The 17,449-nt window shown below is 45.8% G+C and overlaps 2 protein-coding genes across 9 annotated transcripts in view; one reads left to right on the top strand and one right to left on the bottom strand.

Annotated features, from left to right (window-relative positions):
• LOC142571814 (major facilitator superfamily domain-containing protein 12-like) overlaps positions 1 to 17,449 on the bottom strand; it is a 66,007-nt gene that overhangs the window by 35,173 nt on the left and 13,385 nt on the right. For 4 of the 7 annotated variants that reach the window (XM_075680450.1, XM_075680454.1, XM_075680449.1 and 1 more), the window contains exons 3-4: positions 7,224 to 7,379; positions 5,441 to 5,589 (exon numbers count right to left, since the gene is read on the bottom strand). In XM_075680450.1, the coding sequence (XP_075536565.1) occupies positions 5,441 to 5,505 (65 nt within the window). In that variant the 5' untranslated portion in view covers positions 5,506 to 5,589; positions 7,224 to 7,379. Of the gene's footprint in view, positions 1 to 5,440; positions 5,590 to 7,223; positions 7,380 to 7,578; positions 7,709 to 8,104; positions 8,200 to 17,449 lie in introns of those variants that run through there. The other 3 variants (XM_075680451.1, XM_075680452.1, XM_075680453.1) reach the window with 3 other exon arrangements.
• Positions 7,610 to 16,098, top strand: LOC142571816 (uncharacterized). 2 transcript variants are annotated; one of them, XM_075680456.1, is made up of 4 exons: positions 7,610 to 7,796; positions 9,924 to 10,310; positions 12,508 to 12,968; positions 15,710 to 16,098. In XM_075680456.1, exons 1-3 carry the CDS (start codon positions 7,752 to 7,754, stop codon positions 12,910 to 12,912), a joined length of 837 nt encoding a protein of 278 aa, XP_075536571.1. In that variant the 5' UTR covers positions 7,610 to 7,751; the 3' UTR covers positions 12,913 to 12,968; positions 15,710 to 16,098. The 2 variants fall into 2 exon arrangements, with proteins under 2 accessions (XP_075536571.1, XP_075536570.1); XM_075680455.1 differs by lacking the exon at positions 7,610 to 7,796 and adding an exon at positions 8,272 to 8,836.

Below are 17,449 nucleotides of genomic sequence, written 5' to 3'. Positions count from 1 at the left end.
AAGTTTGCAGGCACGGCATGGCCACAATTAGTACACGACCGGGGTTGTTGGAGAAGTATGGGAGAGGCCTTTGCCCTGCAGTGGGCGTAACCAGGCTGATGATGATGATGATGTAGTGGCGCCATCTGGAGGTTGCTCAGGTAACATCCTCCTCTGGTTGAAATTTGGCGTCATAGACTATGAAGTCACTGAACCTCTTTGGTAGAATGGCGACCCACCTTGGACGTAAAGGAGTTGATGCTGGGTTCGCCTGCTGTTGTAACTTGTGCATTTCCGTAAGCAGTGTGGTCACCTTAGTAGCTTTCTCCACACAATCTGGATTTCTGGCCTTGGGTGGTTCAGAAGTCTCAGGCTGTTGACTACAGTTGTGTAGACTAGTGGGCGCATTACCACAAAGGCATGGTTGAAGCACTTCTTGAATGTGCACTCTGTTGTGTCTTAGAGTGCTGTTGCCTACTTGCACCTTGTATGATCGAATACCACATTGTTCCACCGCGGTGCCCTTTGACCATGTTACATTAGCATGGGGAGAGGCTGCAACATTTTGTCCTTTTCTCAATGGGTAGAGATCTTTTGCAAGCTTGTCATGGTGGAGTGTCATGGCGTGTTTCTTGCAATCCAAGAGAGGCTTGGCATTTATAACGTTTGGCTCCAGCAGTGTGCTTGTCATGGGAAGGAGTGCCTGCATTCTTCTGCCCATGAGGAGTTACGCCAGACTGGCATTAATATATTGCAGGGGTGTATTGCGGTGGTTCAGAAATGCAAGTTGCACATCACTGCCGCTCTCCTCAGCCTTCTTGCGAAGCATCTTTACATTCTTCACTGTTGATTGAGCCATGCCATTTTACCTTGGGTAGCCTGGACTTGATGTCGAGCGTCCAAAGTTCCACTCTTTGGCAAAGTTACTGAACGCTTCACAAGAGAATTGAGGGTCATTATCCATTATAAGAACTTCTGGCACACCATGTTTAGCAAGATGCGCCTTCAACTCGCGGATAACACAGGCTGCTGTGTTATCCGTTAAGAGTCCCGAATCGACCAGCTAGCCGTCTCCATCGACGCCCTTCGGACGTCCTCTCATGACCAGCGTGGCCCCTCCTCATGCCCCATCCGCCATCCCTCTACTTCAAGGAGTCCCCGCTTGCGCAGTCCTCAAAGCTGACCTATTTGCTGGTACCACCACACTTACCAGCACTGCGCCCACCATTGTAAGTCCCCATGCCAGTGGTCCGCAAATGCACTACGATATCACTGACGGCAGCCTGTGACCTCGCCTTACAACCCGGCCACCTTTCTATCAACATGGATTGCATTTACAGCCTGCGCTTCCTTGTGGACAAGAGTGCCAAGGTCAGCGTACTGTTGTCCTTCAAGTGTGACCGCGCTTTTAAGTCACCTGGCCCTATGCTCCGTGCGGCGAACCTCCATCGCCACGTATGATCTACGGTCCCTCACTCTTGACCTTGGCCTGTGGCTCATGTTCCGGTGGATCTTCATCGTTGTTAATGTCAATCAGCCTATGCTTGGCTCTGACTTCCTGACCCATTTCGACCTCGACATCAGCATGCGCTGCCACCGCCTGAATGACAGCAAGAAGCAATTTTCCATCCCTGGAGTTCTGTCGGCTGTCGCTCCCACTGGCATCCGCACGCTGATTCCACCATGCCCATATGCTCATATCCTTGAAGACTCCCCGGAGGTGACAAGGCCCTGAAGTTTAAATCATACACATAAGCACAGCATAACCCACCACACTGTCACGCATGGTCCACCCGTCGCAGCTTGTCCGCACCGCCTCTTCAGTGAGCATCTGTCCATTGCTAAATGGGAATTCGAGCATGTGCTCCAGCTGGGTATTAATCACCCTTCATCCAGCAGCTAGGCCTCCCCATTTCATCTGGTGCCCAAGAACGATCCAAATGACTGGCATCCGTGCAGCAACTGACATGGTCCATGATAGCTATCCCCTTCCACACATTCAACATTTCACAGGCCACTTGGAATGATGCAAAAGCTTTAGTAAAGTAGACTTTGTTAAGGCCTATCACCAAATCCCCGTTGAGCCTGCCGATATCCCAAAGACGGCCATTACTGCACCCTTTGGCCTGCTTGAGTATGTGCACATGCCCTTTGGGATACACAAAGCAGCTCAAACGTTCCAAAAATTCATTGCCGAGGTAACACATGGACTCCCGGCTGTATTTGCCGACATTGAGATGACAAAAATAAAGTTGGGCAGTGCATGCTCAGGGCACAAGGTATCAAACGTCACTTACAGCGAACACATAGACAAGAGACCAAAAGGACAACGAAGACAAGTGCTGTCTTCGTCGTCCTTTTTGTCCCTTGTCTATGTATGCGCTGTAACTGACGTTTGATGCCATAGAATACCAACTAGCCCGCACCCAAACCTTGCTTCAGGGCACAAGCACAGCACGCGCTAGTCCATTCGAAAAGCCTGCTACACTGGTCCTCTGGTCCTGGCATTCCGCCGCAACCTCTCAGTTTGCGACAAATTCACTACTGTCTGCTAAACTGAAAGGGAGGCGAAGCCATTTGAGAAATTTCATGGGTGTCTGGAATGTAGTTAGGAAATTAGATTGTTCATCCAGGATGCACTGCCAGAGTCAATCACATAGGTCAAACTTTGAGAAAATCTTGGCCTTTGCAACCTCTGGCAAAATGTCATCCAGGACAGGTAGCGGGTGTCATTTGCATTCCAGAGCATTATTGAGGACTTGTGGATCCATGAAGATCCTCATCTAACTGTTTTTCTTTGCAGCGACGACCATCCAGCTGATGCATGAAGTAGGTTCACTGACACTCTCAATTATTTCACGTTACTTCATGTGTCTTGGTGTCTTTTCGAGTTGTGGCTGGATGCTGACAGGGATGCGGGAGTCTGTGACTGATTTTGGACAAACTGACTGTTTGGTTACAAGGTGTACTTTCCCAGGCAGCAAGCCTAAGGACTATCCAAAGACATCCGGATACTTGAGAAGGTGCAATTCATCGAGGCTTTTGTGTATTCCTCACAGACACTGGCAATGACAGTAATGAGTTTCATGGCTTCAGCTTTCTTCCATCCAATAAGTGGTGTGAGGTCATCCTGCACAACAATGAACTCTGCAGCATGTTCGTATCCATATGGAGCGATCACACTCAAGTTGGTCTTGCCTATTGGTATCACTTTTGCCCCATTCCACATGCGTAGACTTGTTGATGTCAGCTTTATCTGATGTGATGGGACATTCTTCTGCGTAATGACATTAACTGCAGCTTCACTGTCATCCTGAAACTACACTTTCCTTCCATTGACATCTAATATCATGAACAATGGGTCTGATGTGCCACTTCGAACCAGAAATATAACAATAGAAGCATTATCTAGATGTTTCAAGCTGGCGATGGTCTTACTGCTTCTGCATACATTTGCGAAGTGGTTGAGCTTTCTGCAGCTGTTACATGTTTGCTCCCATGCTGGACATGCGCTCCTTGTGGTTTCACGACTTCCTCCACAATAATTGCATGTTCGCACTGTTCTCCTTGCTGCTGGCTGCTTTCCTTTGTTGACGTCTGCAGTTGACAAGCGGCTTTTATTCTTTGTGACAGGGTGCACATCTTTGGTGGACGCGGCTGCCTCTGAATACCTTCATCTGTCACTTTGTTGTTTCGTGCATGAGGTGCACCTTGATAACTTTCTCCAGTGAGGGGTCTTCCAGCTTCAAATTGTCAGCGCAATCTTTTGTTCCACAGATAATCTGGTCACATATCATCTTCTCCTTTAATGACTCAAAGTTGCACTCTTTGGTCTTCAGCTTTAGATCCATCAGGAAACTGTCGAAGTTTTCATCTGAAAATTATAATCGGTTGCAGAAGACATAACGGGAGTAGACTTCGTTTTGCCTCGGCAAGAAATGCGCATCAAACAGTCCTGCCACATGCTTGAAGTCAAATTCTGGGTGCAGTTGCACCAGAGTTGGTTCTCCGAAGCTGAGTGTGTTGTACACATCGGGGAGATTTCATTCTCCGACCTTGAGAAGAAGAGCAACTTGCCTTTCCAAGGATGTGTCAGCAGCATCGGTCACTTTCAGGTAGAGCATGAAGGCTTGTTTAAATGTGCGCCATTGTTCTGCGGCATTGCCATCAACTTTGAATTTCAATGGTGGCGGTAGCCTGTCTATGCTGCTTGGCTGCTTCGCTCACTGGTCGCACCAGCGGTTTCAGTCATCCCACTTCTGACACCATATTGATTGCTTGTATGAAGGACACAGGATTTCAAAGAGACACATTTATTGAGGTTACGCCGCCACAAGTGCCTTGCTTCAGGGGCCGCGAGGCCTAGTCTACTTGACGAGAAGCCTGGGGGCGGGTCGTAGAGAAGGGGCTGCACCAAAGTGTGGTGGCACTATCTGGAGGTTGCTCATGTAACAGTCATCAAAGAAATTCTTTACATGAGATATGAAGGTGATTTCTCTCCTTACTGCTTTTCAAACTACTACAGTGCTTCTGTTTGTAGTGCAAACTGTCTTCGGTGTCCCCACTTTGACCGAACTTGCCTTTTCAAGTGCATTCTGCATAACTGTACCATCTTCATTGTTGCTGAACCACTCATTGCCTTCTCTTCTAGCCTTTTCTAGAAACTACTACTAACCTCAAGATTCCTAGAAAATGGGCACTTACTGGATGCAGACTACCCTCAATTCCATGACGGCAAGATGTGCACTAAAGCCACCTGGAGGTGCACTAAAATCACTAATAAGGATGATAATTAGGGTGTACTTATTAGACAAATTGATTTGATGCATGTGCAGTTTCTGATGTCCAATGCTGCTGCTAATAAGAGTTGTTAAAACAATCACTATTTAACCCCTTCCTCAATGTCTCAGAATACTCCTTCAAATCTGCTTAAAATGGTGCTAGCAACAGCATAAATTGAAGCACAAATAGAAAAAAACTGATCAAAATGCCTGTCATGCATAAATACACCAGAGTGTGAAGTGCAATCCCTTTTGGCCGATTTTTAAGCATACAGGAGTTATGGGAATCAATACTCCCAAACGTCCACCACATTGTCACAGGGATCACAGGTACGTCGACACAATAAGAGAGTATATTTTACAACATATACAAGGCTCTCAATACAATATGGCCGTCCAACAGCTTGCATAGCATTTGTTTCTCTCTCATCTTCTTCATGCTGCAAAGTACTGCTGCATTGTCAGCATGTTCATGCAAAAACACCTCATAACAGTATAATCCCAAATGTACATTTCAGAACCTCAATTACGCCACAATTACAAACATACGTGAACCTGGAAACACAATGGATTCTAGTAATTTTCAACTTGTTCATGTTTGGATTCATGCTGAGAGGACATGAAACCAATGCAATGTTTCCAAGCAGCTGTTATTCATAATGAAGCTAAAGAAGACTTACCGAAGTGGCAGCAGGTGGGTTCGTGGCATGGGGCCCCCAGAGCTAGCAACCACTTGGTCCCCCATGCTTCAAAGGTGAAACTGCACTTCACTACGTGCTTCACTTTCTCTCACTTCCTTGGTTCAGCAAGTGGCACCAGTAAATACAGCCTAAAACACCAGAAAAAGAAAGTATGCAAATTTAGATACTCACAATCTCAGGTAACACAGACCTCTACATCTTGTATGCATACAGTTGCCAGTTGACGCCACACTAAGCGACAGGAATTATTCATGCTGAACAAGAAAAAATACATGCATTGTTGCAGTAACTAGCATTACAACCATAAAAATGGCAATTATGAGAATGTAGCTACTGTGTCAATACCTAAACAGCAGAGAAAAACATGACAGCTAATACGGCACCACACCACCCGCCATGATGTCAACAAAGGCCTTCAGAATTTCTGCCAAGCTGAGGAATAGAAAGCCAATACAAGGATATCATAAGGTCAATCATAACTATGCATTTGGTTTATCATTTTATTAGCTTACAATGTGCCACAGTTGATAAGTTCAAGATGAAATAATCGCGCACAAATGCTGCTCCATGTACAAACGACAAGGCAGACAGAAACATATACCTTGTCTGAAAAACACAATATTTATGGCCAGACGTTAATGCCTTAATAATAATATTTGGGGTTTTACGTGCCAAAACCGCTTTCTGATTATGAGGCACGCCGTAGTGGAGGACTCCGGAAATTTTGACCACCTGGGGTTCTTTAACGTGCACCTAAATCTAAGCACACGGGTGTTTTCGCATTTCGCCCCCATCGAAATGCGGCCGCCGTGGCCGGGATTCGATCCCGCGACCTCGTGCTCAGCAGCCCAACACCATAGCCACTGAGCAACCACGGCGGGTAGACGTTAATGCCTTGTCAGCTGTAGCATGTTGTTTGCACGCTCCTGACAAGTGTGAAGGGAGCCACACTTTTGTGCTTGACTCATCCAGTTCACATTTTTGAGCCTAGTTTTGCCAATTAAGTGAAACTACTGGAGCTTAAAGGGCCTATAGGAAAGGGAGGTCTCACCATATTGTATTTAACATCAGATGATATTAAGATACTACTGGCAGTATTTTGGCTCATTTCATATATGCAAGGAATGTTCTCTTCTTCAGCTTCATTCAATGGCTTAAATTTTGCATGGCATACTCTCAGTGAAAAATAGGGAAGAGCGCTACATCATTCTGAATACATATGTTGTACTTAAAAGCAAAGAATACATTCAAATGACTGTTGGGAGCATGCTGTTGGGCACTCAATATTTTTTTTTCTCTCTCTTAATTGTTAAAATTGCCAAAAGCAGAAAGCTTTAAGAAGATATATACTCTTATATATTAATTAGTTCAGGATAACGCAAGTTAACAAATCAATATAAAAAACGATGTCATAACTGCTGTAAACTGTATCTATTTTGTGGGCTGATTATTATACAACAGTTCTGTGAGTATGACATGCAAAACTCAAGTGAGCAAAGTAAACCATTGTATGTAAGCCATAAACTAATGCACAGCTAGCACAATCTCGTGCATAATTAATAGAGCTAATTTTCTAAAAAGCATACTTCCTTTAGAAAAGCAGTCAGCAGCAAAAGGCTGTGACGTGGTCAATGGCACCAATTAATACTACTATTGTGACGTCATATATTTTTCCACTACTCATAATCGCTTTCAAGTCACCTCTTAATTAGTTCGAATTTCAGGGGGAAAAGAACAGAAGAATACGAAGAACAACTCTAACCTAGAAATGAAGGAAGCGAAGTGGCCTGTCGATCAAACGTAGCTGGACCGACCGCCGACGACAGTAGGCTCTAGTTGTGACGTCCGCGTCGTGCGGGAAAGACGACTCAACACTTCCACCATGATGCAGTAGATCTCCGCGCAGCAGTACTTCTCTCTGTGTCACAGATGGGAAGGGAACACGAACGCAAATGAAAACGACCAGAGACGCACACCTGGCGCGACAAAATTATGTGCGGTCTGCTTGTGCGAAAAGGCTATTCACGAACAGCTGCGCATACAAACGATCAGCGCGTGCTACATTCACTGTGACTGAACTATATACCTAATATGTATACATATGTATACATACGAACCTTTACGAGTGTGCAACCGAGCCGGAACACGTAGACATGTCCGATACGAAATTATGATCAGAACTGTACGGCGCGCGTGCGTTAATGCGACTATCACAAATGTTCAAACAGCCGGTCATGGGGACAGAAACGGAACACTTCAAAAGGGCACGACTCGGACGTAGTGCTTCGCTATGCGAGGCTCCAAACGCCGAGGAACAGATTGCATACAGCTGCTGGTGAGACTGCGTCGAGAAACGTTTGAGATGTTTGAGATGCGAGCGCATTACCGAGAGGGCAGCTAGCCTAGGCGCTGTCCGGGGATACATGACCGCCGGTGTCATCCAACAAGACAGCTCGGATTCCCAACAGTCGAATATCGCGGGCATCGCACACTTTTTTTCAGGCAGTGGGACACGAAAGTTTTAACTAGCCGAGCCAGCGACCGCTTGCCCTGCCAAATGATCAAACCCATTCCATAGTGATGTCGGCCAGAAGTAAGCGCAACACGTTAATTATTTTGTGTCAGTCGATCGTGTTTTCCAACCTCGACAGCGCAGTCTTTCGGTTTGGTCGCTTCTGCTGCCGGAACTTTGTCTTCAGGCCGGTTCTACATGGTTCGCCAGTCGCAACGCCGAAGCAAAGACGACTGTATAGTCGAAACCGGCGCTGCGCACACAATGCAGTGCGCCACCGGCCGCGCGCGTGGCTCGAGCTCCGGTTCCAATCTCACCCGCGCGACGGCCGAACGCCAGCGTGCCGTGCTCTTGCCAAGCAAAAAGAAGCAGCGCCTCGCCAGAGTTCTTTCGAAGCGCGGTTGACTTGCACCTGGCCAAGCGACCCTCAGCTGCACAAGAGCCGTCGCGCGATATCGTGGCGTTTCCTCGATTGTAGTATTAGTATATAAAACGCTGCGACTACCGTGATTGTCCCGGCGGACCAGCAGCGACGCTACACGACAGACCCCCACTTCGCTACGCGCTAGTCGGAAGTACCGCACCGCGAACCCCCTAAGCACAACCCCCTTGTAGAGATCGCGACGATGGCCAGTTACGAGATCGTTCTGTTCCTGCTGGCGCTCCTGATCGGCGTGGTGCTGCGGCGAGCCGCTCCGGTGGCTGAACTCGGCGTAGTCGAACAACTCGAGCGCAAGCTCAACAGTCTGGAGAACCAGAAGCGCAAGCTGAAGCGACAGCTGGCCGACTTCAGGGCGCGGGCGAGCAAGAGCGATACCAGGCTGCTCGAGGACACGTCGGCGACGCGCGAGGGCCAGGCGCAGGTGAGCAGCGACCACTTGCAGTCGAGCCCACGGCATCGGGCTTGAGCTGTCGTAGGGCTATGGTAGGTTGGGATAGGGTTCAGGCCCCAGCCCCCTAACGTACAGCTCCTCTAGTTCTTTAAAGCTATCATATCTTCTTGTTACCTATGGCCACTGAAGTCAATGTAAACTTTGAAGTGGAATTCTGGTGAAGCAAGCAAAAATAGAAAGGTCTCGCCAGTCTCACCACTGGAGTTTGTGCTACTACATTCCACATGGTTATAGCTGCTCCACACAGGATCAATTGACAATGAATTCCTAGGTAACCATGGCTTCGTCCTCCAAGGAAAAGCTTGGCAGCATGGTTAACAAAATCGTAGCCCTGCTAATGCTCACTTGTCCTCTATGCATTTGCTTGCAGCTTCAGTATATGCTTAACAGCAACAATTAGCCTTCATCTGCAGCTTGTTGCAAAGGGCCAGAAGGAGCATTGAAGTAAAACTAATCCCACAGCAGTGAAAGCACTGGAGCCAGTGGTGTAGCCAGAAATTTTTTGGGGGAAGGGCACCCATTCGACTGGGAACGGGAAGTGGGAGGAAGCGTGGGGGGGAGGGCGGTTTGGAAGGCCACATACTAACAAATTTTGGGGAGGGTGGGACACTTGCTTGGTGTGCCACCCCCTGGCTATGCCACAGACAGGAGTTAAATGTAGCCTCATTTCATAATTGGGGTGCACATGCACTTCCTGTCACATTTTCTTATTATCATAGCAATTTCTTTACCTTCAGCAATGCATGTGTTTGCATGTGACTGCTGCGCAACGACTTGTAATGTGCCGGTTCGGTTGCTTCTTGCTTTTATGAGTAAGCAAGCTATATGCAGCATATATGTTTTACGTGCTTCAAAGCTACATAAATGTGGTGAAAGCACACAAGAACACATACGTAGTGACCGAGCCATTGCTACCGCAGGTTGACACTCAACCTAATCCTGTGTATTCAAACAGCTTTGGTTGCATGCCACAAATAAAGCTTCTTGCACGTTGTATGCATCGAGTGGTGTAACAAGCAATGTCAAGCTGTTTTTATGTTGTTTTGTTCCATTTCAGATGTACGTAGATCTTGACAAACACCGTTCTGACCTTGAAGATGCATCCCACGAACTGGAAGTATGTGCACACAATCATGAAGAGGCAATGAAGCTTCTCCACTTTTGTCGCTCCACAGTACTTGAAAACCTTTCCAGTGCCATTGAACTTGCCGAGAGGCGCAATGCTGCAGTGTCAAAGCTGTACTTTGAAGTATTTGGTGAGACCAATGGCAATGTTCAGCTGCTCAGTGAACTCACTGATCCCTGGAGGCGATGGGCTGAACTGCTGGCCGTGCAGCGGGACCGCACAGACCGTGTCTTCACGCACTGCCTTGAAAGGGCAAGTCGCCACAAGAAGATAGAAGTTGAAGAACTGCCAGCCTCTGCAGGCTTTCAGCTCACATGGGTATGTCTTCTTGTTTCACTGCATGCAGCCAGGGTTGCCTAGTAGACAGTTACTGTGGCTTGTTAGACCGGCTTCTTTAAAGTAAGCTTGACTGTTAGTTATTAGAGGTTATTGCACACGCAGTTGCTTCGCAGATGCTCTGTATTTTAGGATATTTTTGCAGCAGAGATTCTCAGAACATAGTGCACAAATAGAGCCATAGAAAAGAATTTACAGCCAGTAAAACTCAAGCCTTCGGTAGTTAAGCAACGTGCGGTTGACCTCTTGTCAAGACATAATCTTGATAGGCTTGTCTGCAATGTCAAGAAAGCTAAATCCCTCACCTTAGAACTGTTTTTTTTCGGCCAAGACCCATAAACAAGAAATTCCTTTTCGTGCTATAGTCTCAGAGAAAGGGACGTGGCAGGTCTGTGTCGCTAGTTACCTACAGAACTGCTTAGCTTCACTAGTTTTTTCAGACCCCTTTTGCTTACGTAATTCTCAGGCACTAGTTCAGTATTTGAGAGAGGAAAATCCTGGTGATTGTACAGCTTTTAGTATAGATATCGAATACCTGTATTATTCCTTGCCGCATGACGGGTTGCTAAATTCTGTAAATGAGTGCATTAAAGAACAAGTGCAAGAGTCGGCTTTTATTGACAGATGTGGTGGTTCCACGGGAGCTTTTCTAGAAATTCTTTCAATGTAATTGAAGTCGACACTGATTGGGTGGAGAGATGGCGTTTTTCCGCAGAAATCAGGCATTTGTATTGGCTCAAAGGTTGCCCCTATTCTTAGCAACATTTACCTGAGTAAGGTTGACAACTGCTTAGAGAAAGCCTTAGGCGATAGCGTTATCAAAATATTTCATTACGTTGATGATTACCTGCTTTTCTGCAATAGGGAAGAATTCGATTCCGCTGCTACCTCAGTAAGTGAGCAATTTAAACTTTATGGGGGAGGATTAAAGTTTACCACGGAATTTCCTCAGCGACACGTAATTCAGTTTCTTGACATTTCCTTGATCTTCGAACAAAATCATGTTTGTTGGCAGTACTCCCCAAGATCTTCGAAGCCGTTGCTAAACTTTCAATCCAAGCATTCCAAAGTAGTAAAAAACGGAATTGCCATGTCGTGCCTTAAGTCTTCCCTCACCAGATGCTGCATGCACGAAATGAGCGCCAGTTTTAGTGCGCAGGTCTGGTGCCTATTAGAAGCAGGTTATCCTAGTGTAGCAGTGGCCACTGTGGCTGAACGCCTAAAGAAGTTGGTTTCGAGAGGGACGGACGTGATTACAGAAAGTAGTAATAGCAAAAAAAGAGTGGTGGCTATTCCGTATATTCATTCAGTGTCGCACAGGCTTAAAAAAGTTGCAAGCAGATATGATGTTAATGTTGCTTTCACTGCTCCCAATAAGCTAGGTAAGATATGCGCTGCCGTACAGAATAAAAAGGAGCGGGTAAAAGGTAAAAAATGAACAGATATTTGTCCAGTGAAGCACAATAAGAACAACAGTTTTGCTGACTGTCGTATGGATGTGGTTTATAAAATTCCCCTTAGCTGTGGCCAGTTCTACGTAGGGCAAACAGGACGGTGTATCAATCAGAGGCTAATGGAACATAAGAGGCCGTTAACCGGTGGATTGCCTTCTAATCTTTCGCTACATTGCCGAGATTGTAACTGCATGTCAGAGTTAGATGAATGCGCAATATTGTAGAGGCATACGAATGAAGATGCGCATCTTATGGTAGAGGCATGGCATATCTATAATGGTGGAAGTGCGTGCATGAGTCAGCCTTCGATTACTTTACATAAGGAAGAGATTAAGTGCCTTAACAGTTATCTCTCACGTAGACTGGCACTTGTACCCGACTGACACGTGGTGTTACCGAGCATGCGCAGATGAGTTTTGTGTCTTCTTTCTTTTTTCGCCTCAGTGCTCCCTCCAGTTGATAATCGGCGTTCGTGTTGTCCACTTCTCTACTCTTGTGTCCTGTCTGCACGCCTCACTTCTTTTTTGCATAATGCTTGCATCTGACGTTTGCATTTTGGTTAGAAATGCTTGCAGCAATGAAAGGAACCACTAAGTACCATGCTTTGTTGTGCCTTGTTTGATTTCGACAAAGTCTTGATAGCAGACATGTCCATTGTCCTTTGTTCTCTCATCTTCCATATCGCTTGATTTGCCTTCTTTGACCACAACCGCCATGGCCAACAGGAGCCCGACTACGGCTTTGACCGCATCCTGGATTTGGTGCGGCTGCGCCTGTCCTCTCCCATCTCGCGGTCGGAGAGTGTGGCTGACTTCGAGTATCTGCGCTGTGCCAGCAACCTGTCTCCGGCAAGCACTCTCTGCGGTGGTGGCAGTGGCAATGGCGGTGGAGGCGGCAGTGGCAGCTCTGTGAGCAACACCAACTGCTTCGGCACGGTGCGCAAGTCTGGCTACCTGCGTCTTGCACGCACGCTGCACAAGCGCATGCCAGAGGTGCCTGAGGAGCGGCTGGTCGCCTGCCTGGAGACACTGCGCTCACAAAACGGTGGCCTCACTGGGCTCCGCATCAGCGAGATCCGTGAGGAAGTGTCACGCCTCATCCAGGAGTGGCCTTCCTCGGCGGTGCGATGATGCAGCCCAACCTCCTTCCCTCTCATCTTGTTCACATCCGTCATCCTCATCATCAAGTGAGTACGTTAAACTATGATTGCAGAGGGAAAGATAGTTATATGTTGTCTCATTTCTAGAAATTAAGCTTCTGGCCTCCATGTCTGCAGCCAGGCATTCAGTGCTCTAAACTACTTGGCCATGGTCTTGCATCTATTGGCACCTTCTACCTTCTAATGAAGCTATGCCTATGCGGTTTCTGTGTCAGTCAAGAACGTTTATCAAATGCCCCAAAATTACAGAAAGTGCAACAAAGAAGCAGGCAGAAGTGTTGTTGCACAGACATGGAGGGAGAAAGAATGTACAGGAAAGAAAACCTGGATTGGATGCCACCTTATTACTTTGCAGCAACATTGAAAGCAGTGACCTGCAATAGAGAGTGCACTGCGATGCCTCCTGCATTCTTACATATCCCTCCACTTAGTTCTGAAATATTCATGCAACACAATAATGCTCCTCAGCAATTTCTCTGATAAGGAGTTGATTGAAGAGCTTCCTCCCACTCGAGCACAATCAGGTAACTGAACAGAAAAATCTTAGCGAAACTCCAGCCAAGGAAGCCATGCTGTCCTTCACTCCTAGGAGCCAAGGCTGACATGCTGGTGTTTAATATCTTGTCCTTGATTTTACATAGCCTAACATCCATTGCTTCTGCCTGTTGCTTAAAAGAAGGGTGCAGTCTCCAAGATTCATACAAATACTTCTTTTCTTCATGGCTATCTGAATGAGCGTTTTCTTCATCACTTGACATCAAGGATAAGCTTTATTTGCAAAGTCCAGATATAATAATTTGACGCATTGTAGAGGGAAGGTATTACAAATTTGTCTAGCTGGTAACTTTCCATAGTGCTTAGATACAACACGATTGGTAGACATCAGGACACAGAAAGGTGCAAGGGTGTCTGTGATTACTACAAAAAGCACAAAACAGCTGTTCTATGCAAAAATCTGGTATCTGCAACTGCAGGAGCTGTGAAAGTGTTAGTTAAGTCAGCACAATGGTGATGAGAAATGGTATTAATAGAATTAACTTCAGGGGAGGTATTCTGTAAGAGTCCACCTAGTGGACATGTCCATTTCATCTGCTGCTGAAGTGCTGATTGGCTGTGGTGCCTGGCAGCTGTGGACATGCAACGCGATCCAGCCAATCAGAACTTCAACAGCGGACAAAATGTCATGTCCACTAGGTGGACTCTTACAGAATACCTCCCTAGGGCCACAATTTTGTAGCGATGCCTTTTCCAGTGTTACTCTCTTCCATGCTTCGTCAGTGGTCAGAGTGACACTCTAAATAATCACTGGGATCAGCCAGCCTTGAATGGTGGATAATAAGAGTGGCACAGAATTGAGCAGGAGGAATTGCTACAAAATTACAACCAAAATGTCATCATTTAACCGAGTGGAATATAATTTGTTGCTACTATTCCAGTAATTAGTCATCTAAGTTTTCAAGGCTGTCATAGCCTGCTGGCATAAAGGGATAAGGCAATATGTAATGTCTAAAATAAATATTGAGTCCCTTTATTATATAGAATGATGACAATGTGGCACAAATCACTAATTATGACTAGTGGCATAAAGCTACTAATCTGCTTTACGTGCTCAAAACAGTCACGCCTTTATAATTCTGCTGTAGAAAAACACATGACCAGTGTGTGGTCACACTAGAAAGGCTAAAGAACATATTAGCCAAGTTGGTTCCACTCAATATACTTCCAGTGGCTCAATAATAGTTACCAGGTCTGTTACTGGTACAGTTACGAAGAGATTAGAGCAGTCCTGAGGAAATTTGCAGCACCAGACTTTAGTCATTTTTGTATATAATCAGAAGAGCTGTGTAGATGGCTAATTTTACAACATTCTAAAGGACGGCATTAGTTGCAGGACCAGAGAGAAACAGATGTGATTGTTGTGAAAGGAGGTGTACAGTGTAGAAAAAAAATGCTATACAGAAGTGCAATGTTCACTAGTTGGTTGAGAATAGATGTTCTGAAGAAATGGCACTTGCTAAAGCACCACAGAAAGACTGTTAACATCGGTGCTGTGCTGTCTGTGTTCATTTGCAACTGCCATCTTTTTTGTACTCCCAGACTTGTACTCCCATGTGTGCAGGTAGTGACTGCGGATCCGGATCATGAGACTGAAATAATCAGAAGAATAAGAATGGGCTGGGGTGTGTTTGGCAGGCATTCTCAGATCATGAACAGCAGGTTGCCATTATCCCTCAAGAGAAAAGTTTAACAGCTGTGTCTTACCAGTACTCACGTACGGGGCAGAAACCTAGAGGCTTACGAAAAGGGTTCTGCTTAAATTGAGGACGACGCAACGAGCTATGGAAAGAAGAATGATAGGTGTAACGTTAAGGGATAAGAAAAGAGCAGATTGGGTGAGGGAACAAACGCGAGTTAATGATATCTTAGTTGAAATCAAGAAAAAGAAATGGACATGGGCAGGACACGTAATGAGGAGGGAAGATAATTGATGGTCATTAAGAGTTACGGAATGGATTTCAAGGGAAGGAAAGCGTAGCAGAGGGCGGCAGAAAGTTAGGTGGGCGGATGAGATTGAGAAGTTTGCAGGGACAACATGGCCACAATTAGCACATGACCGGGGTAGTTGGAGAAGTATGGGAGAGGCCTTTGCCCTGCAGTGGGCATAACCAGGCTGATGATGATGATGATGGTGACGATGATGATGATGATGATGATGTGTGCAGCTACGAATTACTTTTCAAAATTTTCATTGCAATTGTTCTACGCAGGTACCTGCTGCAGCCCTCACCTCCAAAAAAAGAAGAAAAAGAAAAAAGAAAAGAAAGAAAAAAAGAGAAAAAAAAAAGCAAAGGCAGCGGCAAGACCTGGTTTACTATTGCCAAAAAGTTTTTGTTTTGTAAACATAAAGAAAAAAAAAAGAGAAATGAAGCGACAAGAGGAGAAACTGTGCAGGGTCATCACCGATCAGCCAGCATTTTATTCGCAAGTGGCCGTGGTGCGACTCCTTCTGCGCATATTCTTTTAGTACGCAATGGACACTGCCGCGCACCACGGACTCTCTCTGCTGCACGTGTACATGATGACCCTGCCAGCCAAGAGCCGGCATCCCGCTGTCAGTGATGAATAATGTGTGTAAATAAAGTTACTTTCGAGTTCACATGTGCGGTTAGCCCGCTGGCTCTAGTCTGAGCAAGGTCCCAGAAAGAATTGGTGTGCCTAAATCCTTGAGAAAGGTGTTAAGGTGAGGCAAAACCACAGTTCATGCGAGGTAATACATCTTTGTGCATTGATTGATGCAAACTGGACAAAGTCTTGTTAACCTCTCTGCCTTTCCTTCTTCCCTTCTCTCTTTTGATGCCCTTTAAGACGTACTGACCTATATATTCTAAGTTATTTTGCCACACACTTCTACCACGTGACATCATGACCCAGATAAAAATTTGGTGATGTGTAGCATTAAGGCTAAGTATGATGACACTGCTCATTATAATATTAACAGGAGTGCAGCAGTTGTTTCTTCTGGTTATGCTCGAACGTGGCACAACCACAGGAACAGAGTAGAATGTATCAAGATGTCACGTCGCATTCACCTCCTCTGGGTACCAGAACTGCTTTGTATGAAGAAGCATTACTACAGCAAATTATTTAGGGTGCTCTGATGCTTGTCAGTACTTACTTTTTGTCAGTTTAGAGAGTGTAGACCTTCATTTAATGAAAAATAAGTAATACATCCTGTAGGTATGCCTTTAAGATGCAGCTATCTTAAGGGGAGATCAAGGCTTGAACGTACTGGTACTATTGTGAAAGAGTACCCTTTGAAGCTCCTCCTTATCACTCGAATTTATGGGTTTTACATCACAAAGCCACATACTGGACTATGAGGTAATAGAGGGCTCTGAACTAATTTCAACCTCCTAGGGTTCTCAAACATGCATTTAAGTTTGAATATAAGAAGAGTTCTGCATCCTGCCCATGTCAGAATGTGGTCAATGTTGCTTAAGGGGAGATCAAGGCTTGAACGTACTGGTACTATTGTGAAAGAGTACCCTTTGAAGCTCCTCCTTATCACTCGAATTTATGGGTTTTACATCACAAAGCCACATACTGGACTATGAGGTAATAGAGGGCTCTGAACTAATTTCAACCTCCTAGGGTTCTCAAACATGCATTTAAGTTTGAATATAAGAAGAGTTCTGCATCCTGCCCATGTCAGAATGTGGTCAATGTTGCCAGGAATCAAACCCAAAGTCTTGTGCTCAGCGGCAAAGGACACTAGCCAACGGGCCGTTGACATGGGCAGCTCAAGATGATTGAAGCCTTTATTTTCTCTCAGGTACAAAATGCACAAGTGAGGATAGCACTTAGTAAACACTATAGAGCGTGCAGCCGGATAACCTTATGCAGGTTCAATCCAGGCTAAACCATGGAGTGTTAAGTGGCAACCATGCTGAGGCGTGACAGAGGAAAGGAAAGACATGCATGTTGTTACTGTAGCAATTATATGTTTT

Source organism: Dermacentor variabilis, chromosome 2 (genome assembly GCF_050947875.1).
Source record: "Dermacentor variabilis isolate Ectoservices chromosome 2, ASM5094787v1, whole genome shotgun sequence".
NCBI classification, from domain to species: Eukaryota; Metazoa; Arthropoda; class Arachnida; order Ixodida; family Ixodidae; genus Dermacentor; species Dermacentor variabilis.
The sequence above is the reverse complement of the archived record's forward strand: the minus strand, read 5'-3'. Positions and strand labels throughout refer to the sequence as shown.